At 42.7% G+C, this 23,565-nt stretch overlaps 1 protein-coding gene across 1 annotated transcript in view; it reads left to right on the forward strand.

Annotated features, from left to right (window-relative positions):
- Positions 1-761: 761 nt before the first annotated feature.
- Positions 762-23,565, forward strand: part of LOC111541408 (cytochrome b5 type B) — a 41,304-nt gene continuing 18,500 nt past the window's right edge. Inside the window, exon 1 of the mRNA XM_023210293.1 lies at positions 762-1,118. Coding sequence (XP_023066061.1) covers positions 945-1,118 — 174 coding nt within the window. The 5' untranslated portion in view covers positions 762-944. The remainder of the gene's footprint in view (positions 1,119-23,565) is intronic.

Consider the following 23,565-nt stretch of genomic DNA (forward strand, 5'->3'; position numbering starts at 1 on the left):
AGGCACTCTCATTAAAATAGGCAAACCAGGCCAGGCGCGGTGGCTCACGCCTGTAATCCCAGCCCTTTGGGAGGCCTAGGCGGGCGGAGGTCAGGAGTTCAAGACCAGCCTGGCCAACATGGTGAAACCCCGTCTCTAGTAAAAATACAAAAATTAGCCGGGCGTGGTGGCGCATGCCTGTAATTCCAGCTACTCGGGAGGCTGAGACAGGAGAGTCGCTTGAACCTGGGAGGCGGAGGTTGCAGTGAGCCAAGATCGCACCACTGCACTCCAGCCTGGGTGACAGAGCGAGACCCTGTCTCAAAAAAAAAAAAAAAAAAAAAAAAAAAAAGAAAAGAAAAGAAAAGAAAAAAGGCCAACCCATTTGTAAGAGAGAGCTTATCAAGCCCATTTCACTGATGGGGAAACTGAGGAGAGACGGGATTGTCCAGATCACGACCTGGAGGCAGCAAAGATGTAAAATCAGGGTTGGGATACAAGCTGTGCCGGTAGTGTAGGGGAAACGAGCTTCCTGAGACTCAGGAGAAAGCCACAGCGATGGGAAGGGAAGCGGAACACTGGAGACCCTAAAGGCCCACAGGCTGAGCGAAGGGGAACCTCTCCTGAGGTGACAGCTGTCTGCACACCTCTTTTCGGCGCCAGTCCAAAAATCGCAGTATCTGATTGGCGAGGTTGGAGGGGTTGAACGACCCTAATTGGTTAGTTCGACCTCGAACCAGACTTTCGCCTGGAGGATCTGGCGAGGAGTGGGCGGGACTTCTAACTGAGTCACTCGTTTCATTGGTGAAAAGAAAACGAACCAGGCACCATTCGGAAGTGTGATTGGCTGTTGCTAGGAACCGTCTCAAGGCCTTATGGGCCCTGGTTACGGAAGCCGAGGAAGGCTGAGAGCGGGCTCTCCAGGAAAGTAGTCGCGGAATCTCAGTTAGCGGTGGAGAGGCGGTATGTCCGGTTCAATGGCGACTGCGGAAGCTAGCGGTAGCGATGGGAAAGGGCAGGAAGTCGAGACCTCAGTCACCTATTACCGATTGGAGGAGGTGGCAAAGCGCAACTCCTTGAAGGAACTGTGGCTTGTGATCCATGGGCGAGTCTACGATGTCACCCGCTTCCTCAACGAGGTGGGGCCTGGGAGGTGGGAGGCCTCTGGAGCTGCTGGGGCGAGGGGTGAAAAGGCTGTGTGGAGGGTATGTGGGAAGGAAGGGAGGCTTGGCTGGGGGCGATAAGGCGTACGAAAGGGATCACGACCCTCAGAGGGAAACTGGGGTGGGATTGGGGAGAAGGCTTTAGTTTGCATGCATTTCCAGTCAGCTCCGAGTTCTGATGCCTTATGTAATATCATGTATTACTTATGTGTCGAGCACTTGCTGTGTGCTCAGCTAAACTCTAAGCCATCATTATCTTTATTTTACAGAAAGGGAAACTGAGGCTCACAGGTTGAGAACTCTCAAGGCCATGCAGTTAACGGTCTAGATCCGTTGAACCTAGGTCTGAAGTGCACCCACAGCTGTGCTTTTCCAGTGTGCCTTCTGAAGTAATACCGTTTTTGGTTTTTGTCTTCTAGAGTAGAAGCTGAGATTTCTCTCCGCACGCTCCCGCATCTTGATTATGCCTCCATTGTTTTATTTTCCCCCTAATCTGAGTTGACCTTGAGGCCAGAAATTCATAAATCAACCTTTTTTTTTTTGTCATTGACTCATGTTTTGTCATTTTTCTTAAATATTCAAGCCTGTTTTATTTAATCTTCAAGCCTGTTGCATTAGATCTCATTTTAAAAATTATCTTTGAGACCATGGTGCAACTAATTTTTTTTTTAATTAAGGAAACAGGATAGACTTACAAATTTAAACTAACTTTATTGAGGTGTAATGTAAATACGTAAATTGTGCCTATCTAAAATGTACATTTTGCTGAGTTTTGAAAAATGTATTCATCCATGTTAAGACATAAACCATTTCCATCACTCTAAAAAGCTTCCTTTCCCTTTGCAGTCATTCTCTCCCAACCCCAGGCAACTAGTGATATGCAGCCAATAAAGATTGGTTTGAAGCTTTGATTGTGTGTGTGCCCGTGTGTGTGTGAGATCATTTTATTTTGAGCAATAGATTAATGACTTGTGAAAGTTCACTTCTATTTCTCTGAAGCAAATATACTAGTGAAATATTTTTTCGATTAATTTGGGGCCTAAAAGAGAAATCTCTGCATCCTGACTTTTAATTCGAAAAACTTTTAAAATGTAAAAGTTTCCCCCAAAGAACATTATTTTTATTTTTATTTTTATTTTTTTTTTTTTTTGAGGTGGAGTCTCGCTCTGTCGCCCAGACTGGAGTGCAGTGGCCGGATCTCAGCTCACTGCAAGCTCCGCCTCCCGGGTTTACGCCATTCTCCTGCCTCAGCCTCCCGAGTAGCTGGGACTACAGGTGCCCGCCACCTCGCCCGGCTAGTTTTTGTATTTTTAGTAGAGACGGGGTTTCACCGTGTTAGCCAGGATGGTCTCGATCTCCTGACCTCGTGATCCACCCGTCTCGGCCTCCCAAAGTGCTGGGATTACAGGCTTGAGCCACCGCGCCCGGCCAAAGAACATTATTTTTAATAAATCTTAATAGTGAGCAATAACTTAACAAACTCAGAATTTAGTAACTTCTTGCATTTGTATGGTGTATGGCATTTTATGCTTTTAAAAGTGCTTTCCGATGGGGTGCGGTGGGTCTCGCCTGTAATCCCAGCACTTTGTGAGGTCGAGACGGGCGGATCACGAGATCAGGAGATCGAGACCATCCTGGCTAACACGGTGAAACCCCGTCTCTACTAAAAATACAAAATATTAGCCGGGAGTGATGGTGGGCGCCTGTAGTCCCAGCTACTTGGGAGACTGAGGCAGGAGAATGACGGGAACCCGGGAGGCGGAGCTTTCAGTGAGCTGAGATCTGAGATCACGCCACTGCACCCCACTGCACTCCAGCCTGAGACTCTGTAGTCCCAGCTACTCGGGAGGCTGAGGCAGGAGAATCACTTGAACCAGGGAGGCAGAGGTTGCAGTGAGCCAAGATCGCGCCATTGCACTCCAGTCCGGGCGACAGAGTGAGACTCCAAAAAAAAAGGGGGTGGGGGCTTTCCCATTATTTCATCTTCAGAACAACTAGTCGAGGGTGACTTGGATAGTGGTGATTTTTATTTTAACAGAGGTACGAGTAATAGGTTCAGAGAGACCCTCGTCATACAATCAGTTAGTAGCAGATTTGACAGATCTCTTGATTTCTCTTGTCTGCATAGCATTACTTCAAAATTCTAGCCTTAGCTATGACTTCTGGTATTTGCTTCATAATAAGTTTCATGCTAAAGCATGGTTCATAATGGGTAGAAAATCAAGGTTTTTGGCCAGGCGCAGTGACTTATGCCTGTAATCCCAGCAGTTTTGGAGGCAGAGGCGGGCAGATCACCTGAGGTCAGGAGTTTGAGACCAGTCTGGCCAACATGGTGAAACCTCATCTCTGCTAAAAATACAAAATAAAGCCAGGCGTGGTGGCACCTGTGATCCCCGCTACTTGGGAGGCTGAGGTAGGAGAATCGCTTGAACCTGGGAGGCGGAGGCTGCAGTAAGTTGAGATGGTGCTGCTGGACTCCAACCTGGGTGACAGAGCGAGACTCTGTCTCAAAAAAAGAGAAAAAAAAGAAAATCATGTTTTTCATTTGTGGTTTTATTTCCCCCCATTTTTTTTTCTTGATTGATTCAGAATAGATGGTGAGCTTGGAGGGAACACTCAGCCCTTACAGACAGCATTAATTCAGTCTCAAGTAATAGTTGCTACCTGTTTCTTTTTTTTTTTTTTCCTCTGTGAAGATTCCAGAAGTAACTAACCTGTTTCAACCACATGTTGATATAGCCAGAGACATCACTAATGTGCCAGTTTCCCTTGGAGCTTGAGCTGCAGATCTTTACCAGCAGTTTTTTTGTTTTTTGAGACAAGGTCTTACTTTCACCCAGGCTGGAGTGCGGCTCCCTGCAGCCTCAGTCTCCTGGGGTCAAGTGATCCTTCCATTTCAACCTCCCGAATAGTTAGGGAAAGGAGTGCACCACCACGCCTGGCTAATTTTTTAAATTTTTTGTAGAATTGGGGTCCCACTATGTTGCCCAGTGTGGTCTAGAACTCCTGGGCTCAAGGGATCCTCCTGCCTGGGCCTCCCAAAGTGCTGAGATTACAGGTGTGAGCCACTGCACTCAGCCTAATTAGCTATTCTTATTTAAACTATTCTGTTTTCTTGTTCATTCCAAGCCTACTCATTCATTCACTTATTTGTTAAGCCTTTACTATGTTCCAGACACTGTTCTAGGTGCTGGGGATTTAGTAGTGAATGAACAGCTATGCCCTCATGGAGATTACATGGCACAGGAGGCAGATAATAAGAATAAATAACTAAAATATATACTACGTTAGGTAGTGGTGAGCACTAAGAAGAACAATAATACAGAGGGCTGGACATGGTGGCTCACGCCTGTAATCCCAGCACTTTTGGAGGCTGAGGCGGGTGGATCATGAGGTCTGGATCCAGAGCATCCTGGCCAACATGGTGAAACCCCATCTCTACTAAAAATACAAAAATTAGCTGGGCGTGGTGGCATGTGCCTGTAGTCCTATCTACTCGGGAGGCTGAGGCAGGAGAATCACTTGAACCCAGAAGATGGAGGTTGCAGTGAGCCGAGATTGTGGCACTGCACTGTAGCCTGGTGATACAGCGAGACTCCATCACAAAAATAATAATAATAATAATAATAATAATAATAATAATAATAATAATACAGGGAGGAGGACTGTGGAATGTGTATGTGGTGTGAGGAGGAGGGTTTGAAAGTTTAGCAATGGTGGCCAGATAACTTTATGAAGATGACTTAAGTAAAAGCCAGGAGCAAAGTGAGGGAGCCAGCCATGAGGATATCTGTAGGAAGAGCATTCCTGGCAGAGGAAACAAGTTCAAAGGCCTTAAGATGGGAGGATGTCTGGTGTGTTTGAGGAACAGTGAGGGAGGCCACAGTGGTTGGATAGTTGCAGATGAGATCAGAATGATCAGGGGAGGGCAGATCACATGCAACTTCCTTTTAGGAAGGACTTTGGCTCTTATTCTGAGATGGGAAATCACTGGAGCAGAAGAGTGACATGATGTGACTTAATGGCTTAATGGGATCATTCTGACTACATTGTTGTGAAAGACTGAAGGAAGAGTGTGTCTGGAGTTGGTTCCTTCTGGTGGGTTCTTGGTCTCGTTGACTTTAAGAATGAAGCCACGGACCTTCACCGTGAGTTGTTACACCTCTTAAACGTGGCACGGACCCAAAGAGTAAGCACCAGCAAGATTTATTGTGAAGAGTGAAAGAACAAAGCTTCCATAGTATGTAAGGGGACCTGAGCAGGTTGCTGCTGCTGGCTGGGGTGGCCAGCTTTTATTCCCTTATTTGTCCCCACCCACATCCTGCTGATTGGTCCATTTTGCAGACTGCTGATTGGTCCATTTTACAGAGTGCTGATTGGTTCATTTTTTACACAGTGCTGATTGGTGCATTTACAATTCTTTAGCTAGACACAGTGTTGATTGGTGTGTTTTTACAGAGTGCTGATTGGTACATTTACAATCCTTTAGCTAAACACAGAGCTCTGATTGGTCCGTTTACAATCCTCTAGCTAGACACAGAAAAGTTCTCCAAGTCCTCACTGGACCCAGGAAGTCCAGCTGGCTTCACCTTCTCAAGAGGACAAGGGCAGAATTGAGGAGCCCGGTTAGGAGGCTGTTTTAGTAATTAGACAAGAGATAGTGGGTTGGACCAGAACAAGTGTCAGATTTTGGATGTGTTGTGATGGAAGAGCCAATAGGATTTAATGGTGCGCAAGATTTGGGGAATGAAAGAAAAAGGAGTCAACGATAACACCAAAGTTTTTGGCTTATGAGTCTTCAAGAATTGGGTTGCTATTAGATGAGAGAGGGAAGACTTACATTGGTGTTCATCCTTCTCTTTCTACTCTGATGTCACTTTGGGGCCCCTCCTTTAGCAAGGGGTTGCTAATCTAAGTGTCCTGTGTCTATAGGTTACCTTTTTTTTTTGATTGATGACTGGTTAGAGTGTGATACTGGAGTTTGAATATGGTAGTTTAGAATTGGTAATATAATTGAATTATCTTTCCCTAGCAGATTAATTTTGCATTGTTTGAATCAGTGCATTCATGAGTTGTTGAAATCATGAATGAAAGTAGGGCATGTCATTATCTTTCCACTATTTAGTAGTTTAGAAAAATCACATAAAAATGATTATAATATCTTATGACATTGAATAGAAAATATCAAAGTGCATCTCTCTTATCAAGAGTAAAATTTTGTGAAACTTTGTTCAGTTATATATAATGTCTTTTTTTTTTTCTTTTTGGAGACAGTCTGGCTCTGTTGTCCAGGCTTGAGTGCAATGGTGCCATCTTGGCTTACTGCAACCTCTGCCTCCTGGGTTCAAGCAGTCCTCCCCCCTCAGCCTCCCAGGAAGCTGGGACTACAGGCATATATTACCACACCCAGCTAATTTTTTTTGTATTTTTTTGTAGAGATGGAGTTTCATCATGTTTCCCAGGCTGGTTTCAAACTCTGAGCTCAAGTGATCCTCCCGCCTTGGCCTCACGAAGTGTTGGGATTACAGGCATGAGCCACTGTGCCTGGCCTATAATGTCTCATGTATATGGTGTTTACTGGATTGCAGTGTAAAATTGTTTTCTTACTGGGTATTACAAGTGAAAATTTGGAAGCCATTGACTTGTATATAGATAACCATTTGTCAAAAGAGTGACTTGAAATAACATTGTGATTTTTTTTTTTTTTTTTGAGTCGGAGTCCCGCTCTGTCGCCCAGGCTGGAGTGCAGTGGCCGGATCTCAGCTCACTGCAAGCTCCGCCTCCCGGGTTTACGCCATTCTCCTGCCCCAGCCTCCCTAGCAGCTGGGACCACAGGCGCCTGCCACCTTGCCCGGCTAGTTTTTTGTATTTTTTAGTAGAGACGGGGTTTCACTGTGTTAGCCAGGATGGTCTTGATCTCCTGACCTCGCGATCCACCCGTCTTGGCCTCCCAAAGTGCTGGGATTACAGGCTTGAGCCACCGCGCCCGGCCACATTGTGATATTTTTAAACTTTTTTTTCTTTTTTTGAGATGGAGTTTTGCTCTTGTCACCCAGGCTGCTGTGCAATGGCATGATCTCGGCTTACTGCAACCTCCGCCTCCCAGATTCAGGCAATTCTCATGCTTCAGCCTCCTGAGTAGCTGAGATTACAGGTGCATGCTACCACGCCCGGCTAATTTTTCTATTTTTAGTAGAGATGGTGTTTCGCCATGTTGGCCAGGCGGGTCTTGAACTCCTGACCTCTGGTGATCCACCTACCTTAGCCTCCCAAAGCGCTGGGATTACAAGCATGAGCCACCATGCCCAGCCCTATTTTAAAACTTTATATGCGTATTTATTTATTTATTTTAAGATGGACTCTTGCTTTGTCACCCAGGCTGGAGTGCAGTAGCATTATCTTGGCTCACTGCAACCTCTGCCTCCTGGGTTCAAGCGATTCTCCTGCCTCAGCCTCTGGAGTAGCTGGCACTACAGGTGCCTCCCACCACATCTGGCTAATTTTTATGAGATAGGGTTTCACCATGTTGGGTAGGCTGGTCTCGAACTCCTGACCTCAAGTGATCTGCCCACCTCGGCCTCCCAAAGTGCTGGGATTACAGGTGTGAGCCACAGCACCGGCCTATATATGTTTTTAGAAACTGTCACCATAAATGAGAATATTACTTTAGGACCCATCTTGTAAATGAGATAACATTTTATTAACCCAACAAATATTTGTTAAGTTCTGTGTAGTAGTAGGCCTTGGTGGTGTATAAAAATAAACATGGAACCCCAGCCTGGGCGACAGAGTGAGATTCTGTCTTAAAAACAAAACAAAGCTGGGTGCAGTGGCTGACACCTGTAATCCCAGCATTTGGTAAGCCAAGGTGGACAGATCACTTGAGCTCAGGAGTTTGAGACCAGCCTAGGCAACATGGTGAAACCCCATCTCTACAAAAAATACGAAAATTAGACGAGCATGGTGGCATGAGCCTGTAGTCCCAGCCACTCAGGAGGCTGGGGTGGGAGAACGGCTTGAGGCCAGGACATCGAGGCTGCAGTGAGCTGAGATAGCACCACTGCACTCCAGCCTAGGTGACAGCGAGACCCTGTCTCAAAACAAACAAACGAAACAAAAAAATCCCATGATACTGCCTTCTTGAAGCTACCATTCTAGAGGAGTCAAAACAAAAACAGACAGATGAAATAATTTTAAATCGTGGCACTTTTATGAAGAGAATAAACGAGAAAGAAAAATCAGGAAAGATTTAATTTAATAAGAGTGATCTGGGAAAGCCTCTGTGAGAAGATGATTTTTAATTGAGCTGATGGTCATGAACCTGATTTGGAAAGGATACAGGAAAGAGCATTCCAGCAGCATTTGAAGTCAAGCAAGAGTTTGGCACATCAGTGGGACTGAAAGAAGCTGTGTCTGTAGTGAATGAAGGACAAGAATGGCCAGAGAGCTAGGCGGGAGCCAGGACATGCAAGGTCAGGTAGGTAGTTTGGATTAGATCCAAAAGATAATAGAAAACCACTGACATGTTTTAAGATGAGGGATGGCATTGAAGCAATTTACAGACTGTCCCTGACTACTATGGCTTGACTTAAAATTTTTTGACTTTACCATGGTGTGAAAGTGACATGTTAGTACCCATACAACCATTCTGTTTTTCACTTTCAGTATGGTATTCAATAAATTACATTAAATATTCAACACTTTATTATAAGTTAGGCTTCATGTTAGATGATTTTGCCCAACTGTAGGCGAACGTAAGTGTTCTGAACACATTAAAGTTGGGCTAGGCTAAACTATTTCAATCCCAATAATTTGAATACTACATCTTCTGTGCATATACTTATATGTACAAACATGTATATACTTATATATACAAATATGTACAAATATATACAGAAATAGAGTTATAGTATTCTATTAGTTGATTTGCCCTAGTAGTTGTCATAGTATTTATTGGGTGCTTATTATTCTAAGTGCTTTACATGTAATTTCTCTTTTAGCTTCCCAAAAACCTGTTTTAGAGATGAGAAAACAGGAGCAGAGGAGGAACTTTCACAGTCATAAAGTTAGGTGACACAGGTGAGGTTTGAACTCGAGCACTGTGACTATAGCCTGTACTCTACTCTCTTTTTTTTTTTTTTTTTTTGAGACAGTCTTGCTCCATCACCCAGGCTGGAGTGCAATGGTGTGATCTTGGCTCACTGCAACCTCCACCTCTTGGGTTCAAGCGATTCTCCCTGCCTCAGCCTCCCGAGTAGCCGGGATTACAGGCACCTGCCACCATGCCCAGCTAATTTTTGTATTTTTTTCTTTTTTTATTATACTTTTAAGTTGTAGAGTACATGTGCACAACGTGCAGGTTTGTTACATATGTATACATGTGCCATGTTGATGTGCTGCAACTCTTAACTCGTCATTTACATTAGGTATATCTCCTAATGCTATCCCTGCCCCCTCTCCCCACTCCACGACAGGCCCCGGTGTGTGATGTTCCCCTTGGGTTTTGTCACGTTGGCCAGGCTGGTCTTGAATTCCTGACCTCAGTTGATCTGTCCGCCTCAGCCTCCCAAAGTGCTGGGATTACTGGCCTGAGCCACCATGCCTGGCCTATGGCCTGTACTCTTAACCATACCCTAGGATCTGCCTCAATGTTTTTCATGGCTGCAGAGTATGGAATTAGGTCTGTTTTATAGCTTTGTTCACATTTTAGATATAATTTGGAATGATTGGGAATGTGGTATGGGGAGTTAGAACAGTTACCCCTTTCCTGGAACCTAGGTAATTTTTTCATTTCTTAAGTAGGTCAAACAGGTATATAGTGAAAAGCCACCTTCCCCTCTGCCCAGGTTCACTGCCTTCTAAAGTTAACTACCGCTGTTTGTGTACCATTGTTTGTGTAGTTTCTTTTTGCATATACAAGCCAAGGTGAATATAGTTACTCTTTTTTTACACAAAAGATAACATACTATGCACACTGATCTGTGTCTTGCCTTTTTCACTTAACTGTATATCTCAGGGATCTTTCCATAGCAATAACTGGCATCCCTCCTCCTCCTTCACCACAGCTGCATAGGATTTATTGTATGGATCATAATTTATTTAAGCAGTATCCTGTTGATAAACATTTGGGTTTATCAATATTTTGCTGTCACTTTTTCTCTAAATCATCTTAATTGAAATCAAATGTAGGGACAGTAAAATGTACAGATTTTGACTGAGAGTGATTTTTGACAAATGTCTCATCTGTATAATCACCATCACAATCAATATACGGTCATGGGTCACTTCACAATGAGGGTACATTCTGAGAACTGCATCATTAGGTGATTTTATCCCTTTATGAACATGATAGAGTATATTTACACAAACCTAGGTGGTGTAGCGTACTACACACCTAAGCTGTATGGTATAGTCTCATGTTGCTAGGCTGCAAACCTGTACAAACCTGTAGGCAGTTGTGACACAGTAACAAGTATTTGTGCATCTAAACATAGAAAATGTGCAATAAAAATATGGTATTATAATCTTATGGGACCACCATCATATATATGGTCCATTGTTGACCATATTGTGTGGCACATGACTGTATAGAACATTTCTACCAGTGTTGTCCCCAAACACACTGATTTTATTTCTAACACTATAGTAAGTACTCTTCTGTCTAGCTTCTTTTGCTCAGTATATCTGTGAGATTCATCTATTTTTTTTGTATTATCAGTGATTTGTAACTTCTGATTTCATTGTGTGAACATGCCAAAATTTGTTTATCCGTTCACCTGTTGATTGACATTTTCGTTGTCTCCAGTTTGGGGCTATTATGAATAAAACTGCTAGGAACTGTCATGTACAAATCTTTGTGTGGCCATATGATTTTATTCCTCCTGGGCAAATACCTAGTAGTAGAATTGCTAGGAGTGAGATTACTAGGTTATGTGTCTGTTTAACTTTTTAAGCAACTGCCAGAGCATTTCCCAAAGTGTTTATATCATTTTATACTCCCACCACAATGTAGGTTTTCCAGTTTCTTCACATCTTCATTGACACATTGTATTTGTCAGTTATTTTACTTTTAGCCATTCTAATGTGTGTGTGGTGGGCCAGGCACTGTGGCTCATGCCTGTAATCCCAGCCCTTTGGGATGCCGAGGTAGACAGATCATGAGGTCAGGAGATTGAGACCAGCCTGGCCAATATAGTGAAACCCCATCTCTTCTAAAAATACAAAGTTAGCCACGTGTGGTGGCGCATGCCTGTAGTCCCAGCTACTTGGGAGGCTGAGGCAGGAGAATCGCTTGAACCTGGGAGGTGGAGGTTGCAGTGAGCCGAGATCGCGCCACTGCACTTCAGCCTGGGCGACAGGGCAAGACTTCGTCTCAAAAAAAAAAAAAAAGCCATTGTAATGGGTGTGTAATGGTATATAATTGTGGTTTTAACTTGCATTTTCCTGATGACTAATGATGTTGTATCTTTCCATGGGCTTATTGGCCATTTATATTTGCCTTTTTATGAAGTATCTGTTTGGTCTTGCCCTTTTTAAAATTGGGTTGTTTGTTGTTTTTGACTTGAAAGCTTTTTTTTTTAGTGGCTAGGTATTAGCTTTGGGGTCCACGTGTCTGGTTGAGCTTTCTGCTTTACCACTTAATAGTTGTGGAACTTTGTAAAGGGCTCTGTAAAGGCCCTTTTCCCTCTGTAAAATGGAGATAATAGCACATACTTCACAGGGTAGTTGTGGTTGTAACAAGTAATTTAAATAATGCATATATAGATTTACTATGGCATATCACCTGGCTTAAAGAGCTCAGTAAGTGTTAGTGATTATTTTGTTTTTAATACAAAATTGCATTTAATACAAAATTCCATTGTTTCCTGCAGCATCTTTTGAGTACCAAGTGGCAAGTGCTTTGAAGGATTGAAAGATAAATTAGATAACTTGGATTTGCAGGGAAGATCTGTGCCCAGGCAATTGTTGTGTGAGGTATAGAGTGGCCTTGCCTTAAGACTGCTGAGAATGCAGGCTCTATTTGGTACAATCCTAGGGTATTTCTTGAAAGCTTTGGAGTTTGACTAATAATTCCTCCTGCATTTCTCTAAGGCTGGTCAGAAGAAAGTTGATTGTTGCCTGGCCAGTGGAATTAACATTATAATTAATTTAATTAATTCATTTATTTTTGAGATGGAGTCTCACTGTGTCTCCCAGGCTGGAGTGCACTGGCACGGTCTCTTTACAACCTCTGCCTCCCGGGTTCAAGCAATTCTTCTGCCTCGGCCTCCCGAGTAGCTGGGATTGCAGGTACCCGCCACCACGCCTGGCTAATTTTTTGTGTTTTTAACAGAGACAGGGTTTCACCATGTTGGTCAGGCTGGTCTCAAACTCCTGACCTCAGGTGATCTTTCCAGCTCAGCCTCCCAAATGCTGGGATTACAGGAGTGAGCCACTGTGCCCGGCCTCATATTATAATTTTATAAAAAGAATACTCTCTGCCAAGAGTGGTTCCAAGTGGTTAGTTCTAGGGAAGGTGAGAAATAAGATGAGGCAGAATTTATTTATTTTTATTTATTTATTTATTTATTTATTTTTTGAGACGGAGTCTTGCTCTGTCGCCCAGGCTAGAGTGCAGTGGCGGGATCTCGGCTCACTGCAAGCTCCGCCTCCTGGGTTCACGCCATTCTCCTGCCTCAGCCTCCCGAGTAGCTGGGACTACAGGCGCCCGCCACCATGCCTGGCTAGTTTTTTGTATTTTTAGTAGAGACAGGGTTTCATCGTGTTAGCCAGGATGGTCTCGATCTCCTGACCTCATGATCTGCCCGCCTCGGCCTCCCATACTGCTGGGATTATAGGCATGAGCCACCACTCCTGGCCGAGGAGGCAGAATTTAACCTTTACCACTGCCCAGGGAGGTGACCTGATCAAGGAATCTACTTTCATTTATGTATTCATTTTGCCCAGGGGCATGGCATGCACTTTAACAGTGTTAAAGTACAAAGCAAATCCTAGAACACACAAGTGTGTGTTCGCATTTGTGAGCTGTGTATGTGCTCACTCCCTAGCTCCCATTATGTTCCAGGCACCAGGCTGTGTTCTAAAACAGCCATGAATGGGACAGATGTGGTCTCTGTTCCCAGTGGAGTTTATCTAGTCTGATGGAGAAGAAAGATATTAAATAAATAATTGCAATTGTGATACATAAATACCATGAAGGAACCTATGGCGTTCAGTGCGGTGGGACCCCATCTTGTGGGGATAAGGATGTCAAGTTATGTTTGGATCTGCAGACCTGCACTTCAGACCCTGCCAAGGTTACACCATTCCTGGCAGCCAGCTGGTTTGCCTCTCTTAGGTGACAGCCTTTTCTTATCAGGCTCATTCTAACCCAAATGCAAATACCTATAGACCTGACCATTTCCTCCTGTTCACCCCCCAGGTCTGTTATCTTTCTCTGCCCTGCAGACTGTTTTTTAGGAAGTAGTTTTTGTCCTCTCCAAAATTTTAACCTCCATGTTTTATTTTGATGAGGTAACGTGTTTAGCTAGAGGAACCCCCTTTGCATCACCAGGCCTAATTTTGTACTTCCTCAATCTTACGTTTCTAGATTTAATTTTCCAAGTCAGGTGGTCTCTAGTATATCTCCATTGTTATATTTTTATTACATCACTATGGAATTTCCACCCACAGAGAATTTGTGTAATTTTTTTTCCAACAAGATATTTATTCTGTAGCTGCCATTCTTCACATTCTCCTCTTTTCTGCCCGGCAGTCACCTATTTCCATAGAATTAGTAATCTGGAAGTATTATTTTCCGTAAGGAATTTGTCCTCTTTCTCTGTTGAAACAGATTTTCTGTCTGCGTTCCAATAGTACTTAGTAAAGTAAATGAACTTAAGGAAAAGTCAATAGATTTCCTCTATTCCTATCACATATTCTTTGGACAGTTGAACTGGATAAAATTTTTCACAAGAGGACATGGCAAAATTTCCTTTGTAGCTGTAAAGTATTTCACTTGATTATTATTGCTTGACTTAGATAGAAATGAATAGACCACAATCATTGTTTTGTCTCTTTTGGCGGTTTATAATCTTGGCAGCAGTATAGTTCATTTGAAGCATTTCATTTGTAATATTGTGTAACTGCGTACATAATATTAAGTAGACACAGAGTCCATTAGTGTTAAAGTACAAGGCTATTCAGGTTGGAAGAATGTTTTTTGCAAGTTCACACGAGGTTTAAATACAAAGCAAATCCTAGAAGAAAATGGGAAATATCTACTGTCTTACTAGGTTTACTTAATAAAAAGTAGGGAGGAATTTTTGAGTGTCTAGTGGATTTGAATAGTATAGACAGTTAATCTAGACTACTGAGCATAACCTCCCATATACTTCTGTCTTGTTTTGTTACGATTCAGACAGACAAAAGCACATTTTTAGTTTATATTAATTATAGATATATAAACCTAACTTTACTCTTTCTTTTATTGTGGTGAAATATAGATAACAAACTTTGCCATTTTAACCATTTTTAATTGTATAATTCAGTGGCGTTAATTATGTTTACACTGTTATGCAGTCATCACCACCATCTATATCCAAAATTTTTTCATTACCATCCCAAACAGAAACCCTAACCATTAAGCCATAACTCCGTATGCCTCTCCCCAAACTCAAGCTAATGCCTAATCTACTTTCTGTCTCTATTGAATTTGCCTTTTTTAGGTACCCCATATAAATGGAATCATGTAATATTTGTCATTTTGTATTTGGCTTCTTTCACTTAGCATAATGTGTTTTATTTTTATTTGTAAAATATAACACAAAATTTACCATTTTATTAATTGTTAAGTGTACAGTTCAGTGGCATTAAGTACATTAACATTGCTGTGCAATCATCACTACCACCTATCTCCAGAATTTTTCATTACTCCAAACTGAAACTCTGTACCTGTAAGTCCTTCTTTCCCCCTCTTCTCAGCCTTTGGTAATCACAGTTCTAGTTTTTGTTTCTATCAATTTGACTACTCTAGGATATAAATGGAATCAACACTATTTGTCCTGTTGTATCTGGCTTATTTTACTTAGCATAATGTCTTCAAGGTTCATTCATGTTGTAGTATGTATCAGAATTTCATTCTTTTTTTTTTTTTTTTTTTTTTTTTTTTTCTCCCAAGTCTCCCTCTGTCACTCAGGCTGGAGTGCAGTGGCGCGATCTCCGCTCACTACAAGCTCCGCCTCCCGGGTTCACGCCATTCTCCTGCCTCAGCCTCCCGAGTAGCTGGGACTACAGGCGCCCGCCATCTCGCCCGGCTAATTTTTTGTATCTTTTAGTAGAAACGGGGTTTCACCGTGTTAGCCAGGATGGTCTCTATCTCCTGACCTCATGATCCGTCTGTCTCGGCCTCCCAAAGTGCTGGGATTACAGGCTTGAGCCACCGCACCTGGCCCATTTCATTCATTTTTAAGGCTGAATAATATTTTATGTATATACCACATTTTGTGTATCTATTCATCTGTTTATAGGCATGGGTTGTCCACCATTTGGCTTTTGTGAACAATGCTGCAGTGAACATTGGTGTACAAGTATCTGTGTGAATCTGCTTTTAGTTCATTTGGACATATCTAAGAGTGAAATTGTTGGGTCATATGGAAATTCTATGTTTGGCTTTTTGAGGAACCTCCAAACTATTTCCCACAGCAGCTGCACTATTTTATATTCCCACCAGCAATATACAAATAACCCATTTTTTGATTTTTTTTTTTTTTTTAATTGTAGCCATCCTAGCAGGTGTAAAGTGGTGTCTCATTATGGTTTGATTTTCATTTCTTTTTTTTGGTTTGGGGAATCCCTTTCTGACAGAATTCATTTCCTTAATGACTACTGATATTGCACATCTTTTCATCGTCTTATTGGTCATTTGTATATTTTCTTTGGAAAAATGTCTACTAGAGTTCTTTGCCTTTTTTAAAATTTGGAGGTGAGAAGAAGGAGAGAGAGCGAGAGAGCTCTTTCTCTGCCCACTTTTTTTTTTCTTTTTTTTTTTGAGACGGAGTCTCGCTCTGTCGCCCAGGCTGGAGTGCAGTGGCACGATCTCGGCTTACTACAAGCTCCGTCTCCCGGGTTCACGCCATTCTGCTGCCTCAGCCTCCCGAGTAGCTGGGACTACAGGCGCCCGCCACCAGGCCCGGCTAATTTTTTGTATTTTTAGTAGAGACAGGGTTTCACCTGTTAGCCAGGATGGTCTCTATCTCCTGCCCTCGTGATCCGCCCGCCTTGGCCTCCCAAAGTGCTGGGATTACAGGCCTGTGAGCCACTGCGCCCAGCTCTCTGCCCACTTTTAAATTGGAGTGTCTTTGTTGTTAGGTTACAGTTCTTTTTTTTTTTTTGAGACGGAGTCTCGCTCTGTCGCCCAAGCTGGAGTGCAGTGGCTGGATCTCAGCTCACTGCAAGCTCCGCCTCCCGGGTTCAGGCCATTCTCCTGCCTCAGCCTCCCGAGTAGCTGGGACTACAGGCGCCCACCACCTCGCCCGGCTAGTTTTTTGTATTTTTTAGTAGAGACGGGGTTTCACTGTGTTAGCCAGGATGGTCTGGATCTCCTGACCTTGTGATCCGCCCGCCTCGGCCTCCCAAAGTGCTGGGATTACAGGCTTGAGCCACCGCGCCCAGCCTAGGTTACAGTTCTTTATGTATTCTGGATATTAATTCTTGATCAAATATATGATTCGTAAATATTTTCTCACATTCTGTAGATTGTCTTTTTACTCTTGATGTCCTTTGATGCTCAAAAGTTTTTATTTTGATGGAGTCTAATTTATCTGTTTTTTGTTGTTGTTGCCCATGCTTTTGGTATCATATCTAAGAATCCATTGCCAATCTCAAGGTCGTGAACATTTACCCTTATGTTTTCTCTGAGAGTTTTATGATTTTAGCTTTTATATTTAGGTTGTAATGTGGTAGGGGGTAGGGGTTCAACTTCTTTCCTTTGCATGTGGAAATCCAGTTTCCCAGCATCATTTGTTGAAAAGACTGTTCTTTCCTCCACTGAATGGACTTGGCATCCTTGTGAAATATCAACTGAGAGCTCGATCTCGGCTCACTGCAACCTCCGCCTCCTGGGTTCAAGCGATTCTTCTGCCTCAGCCTCCTGAAGAGCTGGGACTACAGGTGCCTGCCACTACACCTAGCTAATTTTGATATTTTTGGTAGAGATGGGGTTTCACTGTGTTGGCCAGGATGGTCTGGAACTCCTGACCTCATGATCCGCCTGCCTTGGCCTCCCAAAGTGCTGGGATTACAGTCGTGAGCCACCGCGCCCAGCCTATTTCTATTTTTAATTGTATTTTACTTAAAAGTTTATATATGGTAAAAACAGCATGACATCTACCATCTTTTTGTTTTGTTTTGTTTTTGTTTTTTTGAGACAGTCTCTGTCACCCAGGCTGGAGTGCAGTGGCGTGATCTCTGCTCACTGTAATTTCCGCCTCCTGGGTTCAAGTGATTTTCCTGCCTCAGCCTCTTGAGTAGCTGGAATTACAGGTGCGGGCCACTACACCAAGCTGATTTTTGTATTTTCAGTAGAGATGAGGTTTTGCCATGTTGGCCAGGCTGGTCTCAAACTCCCAACCTCAGGTGGTCTACCTGCCTCAGCCTCCCCAAGTGCTGGGATTACAGGTGTGAGCCGAAATCTACCATCTTAAACATTTGTTTGTTTTAAAGACAGGGTCTTGGTCTGTCACTCAGGCTCGAGTGCGGTGGTGTGATCATAGCTCATTGCAGCCCTGAACTCCTGGACTCAAGCAGTCTTTCTGCCTCAGCCTGCCAAGTAGCTGGGACTACAGGCGTGTACCACCACACCTGGCCAATTTTTTTTCTTTATTTTTAATATAGATGGGGGTCTTGCTGTGTTGCCCAGGCTGGTCTTCAACCCCTGGCCTCTACTGATCCTCCTGCCTCAGCCTCCCAAAGTCCTGGGATTATAGGCCTGAGCCACTGCACCTGGCCTATCTTAAACATTTTTAAGTATACAATTCAATTGTTTTAAATTTTGAATATTGAATATTGTTGTGAATCAGGGTTCTTCAGAACTTTTACATCTTGCAAAATTGAGACTATACTCATTAAACAAATTCCCTTTTTTTCCTTTCCCCAACGCCTGGCAGTCACATTCTACTTTGTGTTTCTATGAATTTGACTACTTTACATACTGCCTATATTTTTGAGATTTAGCCATAAGATGTCACTGTAGTAAGTGAGCACACTTGTATAACCACCATCTGGTTCTTCCTCATCCCCAGAGGTACCCACTGTATTACCATAACAGCATAGATTCATTTTGCCTGTGTTTGAACTTTTTATAAATGGAAATTTCACAGTGTATATTCTTTTGTGTCTAGTTTCTTCAGTTCAACATATTGCATTCTCATATGTTGTGTATGTGGCAGTGGTTCATTCTTTTTCATTGCAGATTAGGATTCCATTGTATGATTATATCTCAATTTATATATAGTCTGCTATAGACGTTTGGGCTGTTTCCAGTTTGGGACTGTAATGAATAATGCAGCTATTGCCTGTGTGTTGTGTGTGTGTGTGTGTGTGTGTAAATACATATATCTGTTACACATTTGAGTATATATTTAGGGGATCTCATTTGATTTTTTATTTATTTTTTTAAAAGAGATAGCATCTCACTTGTTGTCCAGGATGGTCATGAACTCCCAGGCTCAAGTGATCCTCCCACCTTGATCTCCCAAAGTGCTGGGATTACAGGCATGAGCCGCCGTGCCTGGCCTTCATTTGATTTCTTTTTTAATGGAAATTTTTATTGAGATAATTGTAAATTCATATGTAGTTGTAAGAAATGATAGAGATCCTTTGTACTCTTCTCCCATTTGTAACATTTTGCAAGACTTTAGTACTATATCACAACCAGGATATTGACATTAATACAGTCCACAGATACTCTGATTTCCCAGTTTTACTTCTCTTTTTTTTTTTTTTTTTTGAGATGGAGTCTTGTTCTGTTGTCCAGGCTGGGGTGCAGTGGCACGATCTCGGCTCACTGCAACCTCTGCCTCCCGGGTTCAAGTGATTCTCCTGCCTCAGCCTCCTGAGTAGCTGGGACTACAGGCACATGCCACTGTGTACAGCTAATTTTTTGTGTTTTTAGTAGAGACGGGGTTTCACCATGTTGGCCAGGATGGTCTCGATCTCCTGACCTTGTGATCCGCCCGCCTCGGTCTCCCAAAGTGCTGGGATTACAGGCATGAGCCGCCACGACCAGCCTTACTTCTCTTTGATTTGTTTCTTAAAGAGAAAGTGGGTGGTTTAATTTGTAGTCAAGAGTCACTTCTTTCTTGATTACAGTGCTCATTATACAAATTTCATCTACCTGTTGATACAGAAATGGTACCCTGCCACTTCCCTGGACATTTGTTCCAAACAGAAAAATTCTTGGGCAACCCCCACCTACATGTCTGCCAGCAGTTGATCTCTCTACCTTCTTAAAAAGTTATGTAAACTCTTATCTAGAATATTTGGGGTTTTTAGTTCAACTGACTGGACATATACTGTATAGAAAATCATTTTTTTTCAGTGAGTTTGATAATATTCTCAACTGTAGATCAAGAACTTCCCATTACTTAACCTGTCTTTGATGGTCTTGAAAGTTCTAGGAAATAGATCTAGCAGTATGTCAGGGTCACTAATTTTCCCTGGATAGTATTAATATATAAAGAAGGTTTGCTACGTCTCCTGGCCCTGGATAATCTGTCTGAAAAGAGTTTGTGTGAATGAAGTTTTCACATATTTGCTCTTCATGTCATCCTGTAGGCTCAAAATGAACAATACAGGGAGATTCATTTTGCTTATCTATAGTTTCGAAATTTTTGATAATGAAAATTATTACTTTTGTAAAGAAAGTTATAAAAATACTAACACAATTAAATATAAAAATTCAGGGTGCTTGGATCCCAAGAAAATAGGAGCTTACTGTGATTAAAAGTCAGACTGCATATAATAATTAGTTATAATTAATAATGCTTTTTCTTTCTTTCTTTTTTTTTTTTTTTGAGGGAGAGTCTTGTTCTGTTGTCCAGGCTGGAGTGCAGTGGCGCAGTCTCGGCTCACTGCAAGCTCCGCCTCCTGGGTTCTTGCCATTCTTCTGCCTCAGCCTCCTGAGTAGCTGGGACTACAGGTGCCCGCCACCACGCCCAGCTAATATTTTATATTTTTAGTAGCGACAGGGTTTCACTGTGTTAGCCAGCGACAGGGTTTCACTGTGTTAGCCAGATGGTCTCGATCTCCTGACCTCGTGATCCGCCCACCTTGGCCTCCCAACATGCTGGGATTACAGGCATGAGCCACTGCGCCCGGCCCTTTTTTTTTGGTTTACATGAAATCTTTCAGAAAATAATTATGCTTTTTCAAAGATTGAATTTTTGGTAAACGTTTATATTTTGGCTAGCTTAAGTTTTCCCCTTTCTCTGCCTTTCATTTCTAGAGTCACCAGAAGGAAAAATGTAAAACATTTTTAAAATGGCTCTTTGCCTGTAAATCATCCAGCACACGCCCTTCATTTTTTCTAGTTTCAGGCATAAAGGGAAACCTGGCTCAGATAAGAATGATCCTTGCTGTATGCTGAGAGGCTCATATGTCTTTCTTTTTAAATTATTATGTTTTATTTTTTAATATTTATGTATTGTATTTTTAATTTTTTTAGACACAGGGCCTCGCTCTGTTGCCCAGGCTGCAGTGCAGTGGTGCCACAGCCTTGAATTCCTTGGCTCCTGGGCGATCCTCCTAATTCAGCTTCCTGAGTAGCCAGGACTACAGGCCACCATGCCTGGATAATTTTTTAATTTTTAAATTATTTTTTGTGGAGAACGGGGTCTTGCTTGGTTGCCCAGGTTGGTGTTGAATTCCTGGCCTCAAGCAGTCATCACGCCTTGGCCTCCCAAAGTGTTGGGATTACGGGTGTGAGCCACTGCGCCTAGCGATCCTTTTTTTTTTTTTTTTTTCTTTTTTTAATTCTGAGAGGCTCTAGCTCAAACACAAGTTAGCAGGTTAAGGGCTACTCCAAGTTCTGGCAGAGCTAATCTTTACTGCTTTGTCTTCAAAAAATAGAGGTTTGTAACTATTTATTTATTTATTTATTTTGTGACAGAGCTTCACTCTGTTGCCCAGGCTAGAGTGCAGTGGCGCGATCATGGCTCACTGCAACCTTCACCTCCTAGGTTCAAGTGGTTTTCCGGAATAGTTGAGATTACAGGCGAGTGCCAGCATGCCCAGCTAATTTTTGTACTTTTAGTAGAGACAGGGTTTCCCCACGTTGGCCGGACTGGTCTCAGACTCCTGGCCTCAAGTGATGCGTCCTCTTCAGCCTCCCAAAGTGCTAGGATTACAGGCGTGAGCCATGGCACTTGGTCTTGTAACTCCTTTTTGGACTTCCTTCAAAGTGAAGGTCTTTGCCCGTGAGCGCTTTGACATCATCTGGTGTCCACTGGTAATGCATCAGCTCCAAAACTTTCTACTTTGTCTTGGAAGCTTTGCTGGTGTCTGTGGGCATGGCCATGGCTGCTCTGGTTATCTCTTCCTGCCTCATTTCTTATTGGTCAATTGCCATTATCTTGGCCCAGAATCACAGTAAATTCTCTGAAGCCCAAATACGTTGAGGAGATACCAGGATACAGAGCTCATTCAGGGTGGATCTAATGTGAGTAGTTTGATAACTTGCCGCAGGATAGGACCAGAGGATCTGCTGGGCGCACTGTCTCACGCATGTAATCCCAGCACTTTAGGAGGCCGAGGCGGGTGGATCACCTGAGGTCAGGAGTTTGAGACCAGCCTGGCCAACGCTGTGAAACCCTGTCTCTACTAAAAACACAAAAATTAGCCGGGCATGATGGCAGGCACCTGTAATCCCAGCTACTTGGGAGGCTGAGGCAGGAGAATCGCTTGAACCTGGGAGGCTGAGGTTGCAGTGAGCCGAGATGGTGCCATTGCATTCCAGCCTGGGCAAAAGAGCAAGACTCCGTCTCAAAACAAACAAACAACAACAGAAAACAGAGGGTCAGTGGAAATAGGACCTTGGTTGCAACAATGCCTGAGTGTGTCATGTTGACCCATTCACAAGTAAGAATCATAGGGATGACATTTGTTATATTTCCTTTCATCATGCCTGAGAGCATAGTGGGAGGAAGTGGTGATATTTTTATCCTCTGGGTTGTCGATGTAATATTCTCATGTCAAGAAAAGACTTTTTGGGAATGTAATTTCCATTTTCACTGAAGGCTCTGCTTCAAATTAGGACTTAACTGTTCAGCAACTTGCTCCTGGGTGAGCTTCTTGTCGCTCTGTACCAGGGTGAACATAAGTAAGTGGCAGATCATGTCTGAGAAGAAGGAGATGATAAATATGGGCAGGACCATCTAGTGGCTGATGCTGGAGTTGAACAGTAGCTCCTTCACTGAGAGCTGGTCTGGCTTCTCCTGGGGTGCTGGGGCTCTTTGAGTTCTCCTCGAGGCCTTCTCATGCTCCCTCAGCCTGAGTATTATCTTGGCCTAAGACTGGCCGGGACCCTGCTACAGCCTTGGGCCTAGTGCACTGATTTCAGCTCCTCCAGCTGGGCTGCCAGTGGCCCACGGCAGCCCTCTATCCATTTGATTTTCACTATGTCTGGAGACTATGGAGTTCTAAACAGAAACCAAGAGCTCCCTGACATCTTTTTGCTTGTTCTAAGCCATCTCTATTTAAAGATCACATTTTAGAGTAAAAGTTATTAAACCAAAGAATTTTGTTTGATCGCTCTGACCCCCACTTGCTTCAGTGAAAAAAAAAGCAGGCTATAAAACATTATGAATTCACTTTGTGAGAACACAAAAAACTTCTATTTATCACTGCCTACCACACAAAATAGTAAGTGTTCAATAGAACATTGTAGACTAATGGCTGAAATGATTGAAAGAATACACAGGAAATGGAATTTTATGCACCAAATTGTTAACTGGACTTATTTCTGTTCCAGGACTCTAGTTGATTATTCTTTTTTCCAGATTTACCACAGTGAATATATAATTTTTACTTAATATTTTTTAAAAGTGTTGTGATTTCTCTTGTTTATAAGTGGCGAGATATGGATGAAAGTGAAAGTACTTTCTAGAAAGAACTGTGTAGCAAGTCATAAATTCAGTCATTCCCCGAAATGTCGTAATCTACTACAGAACTTTATTGTTCTTCTACTTTGAAAGGCAACACAATAGTTGGGATGTGTCAAAATGAAAAAATACCGTTCGTAGTTTAGATGTTTAGATATATAGAACAAATTGGGACATAATTCCAGAACTGATGACTTAGTTCCATAACAAAGAACACACCTGAGAGTTTCAGATATAATAACAAATGAATGGTGGCTATCTTACTCTTTTTTTTTTTTTTTTTTTTG

This window comes from Piliocolobus tephrosceles, chromosome 17 (genome assembly GCF_002776525.5).
Source record: "Piliocolobus tephrosceles isolate RC106 chromosome 17, ASM277652v3, whole genome shotgun sequence".
Taxonomy (NCBI): Eukaryota; Metazoa; Chordata; class Mammalia; order Primates; family Cercopithecidae; genus Piliocolobus; species Piliocolobus tephrosceles.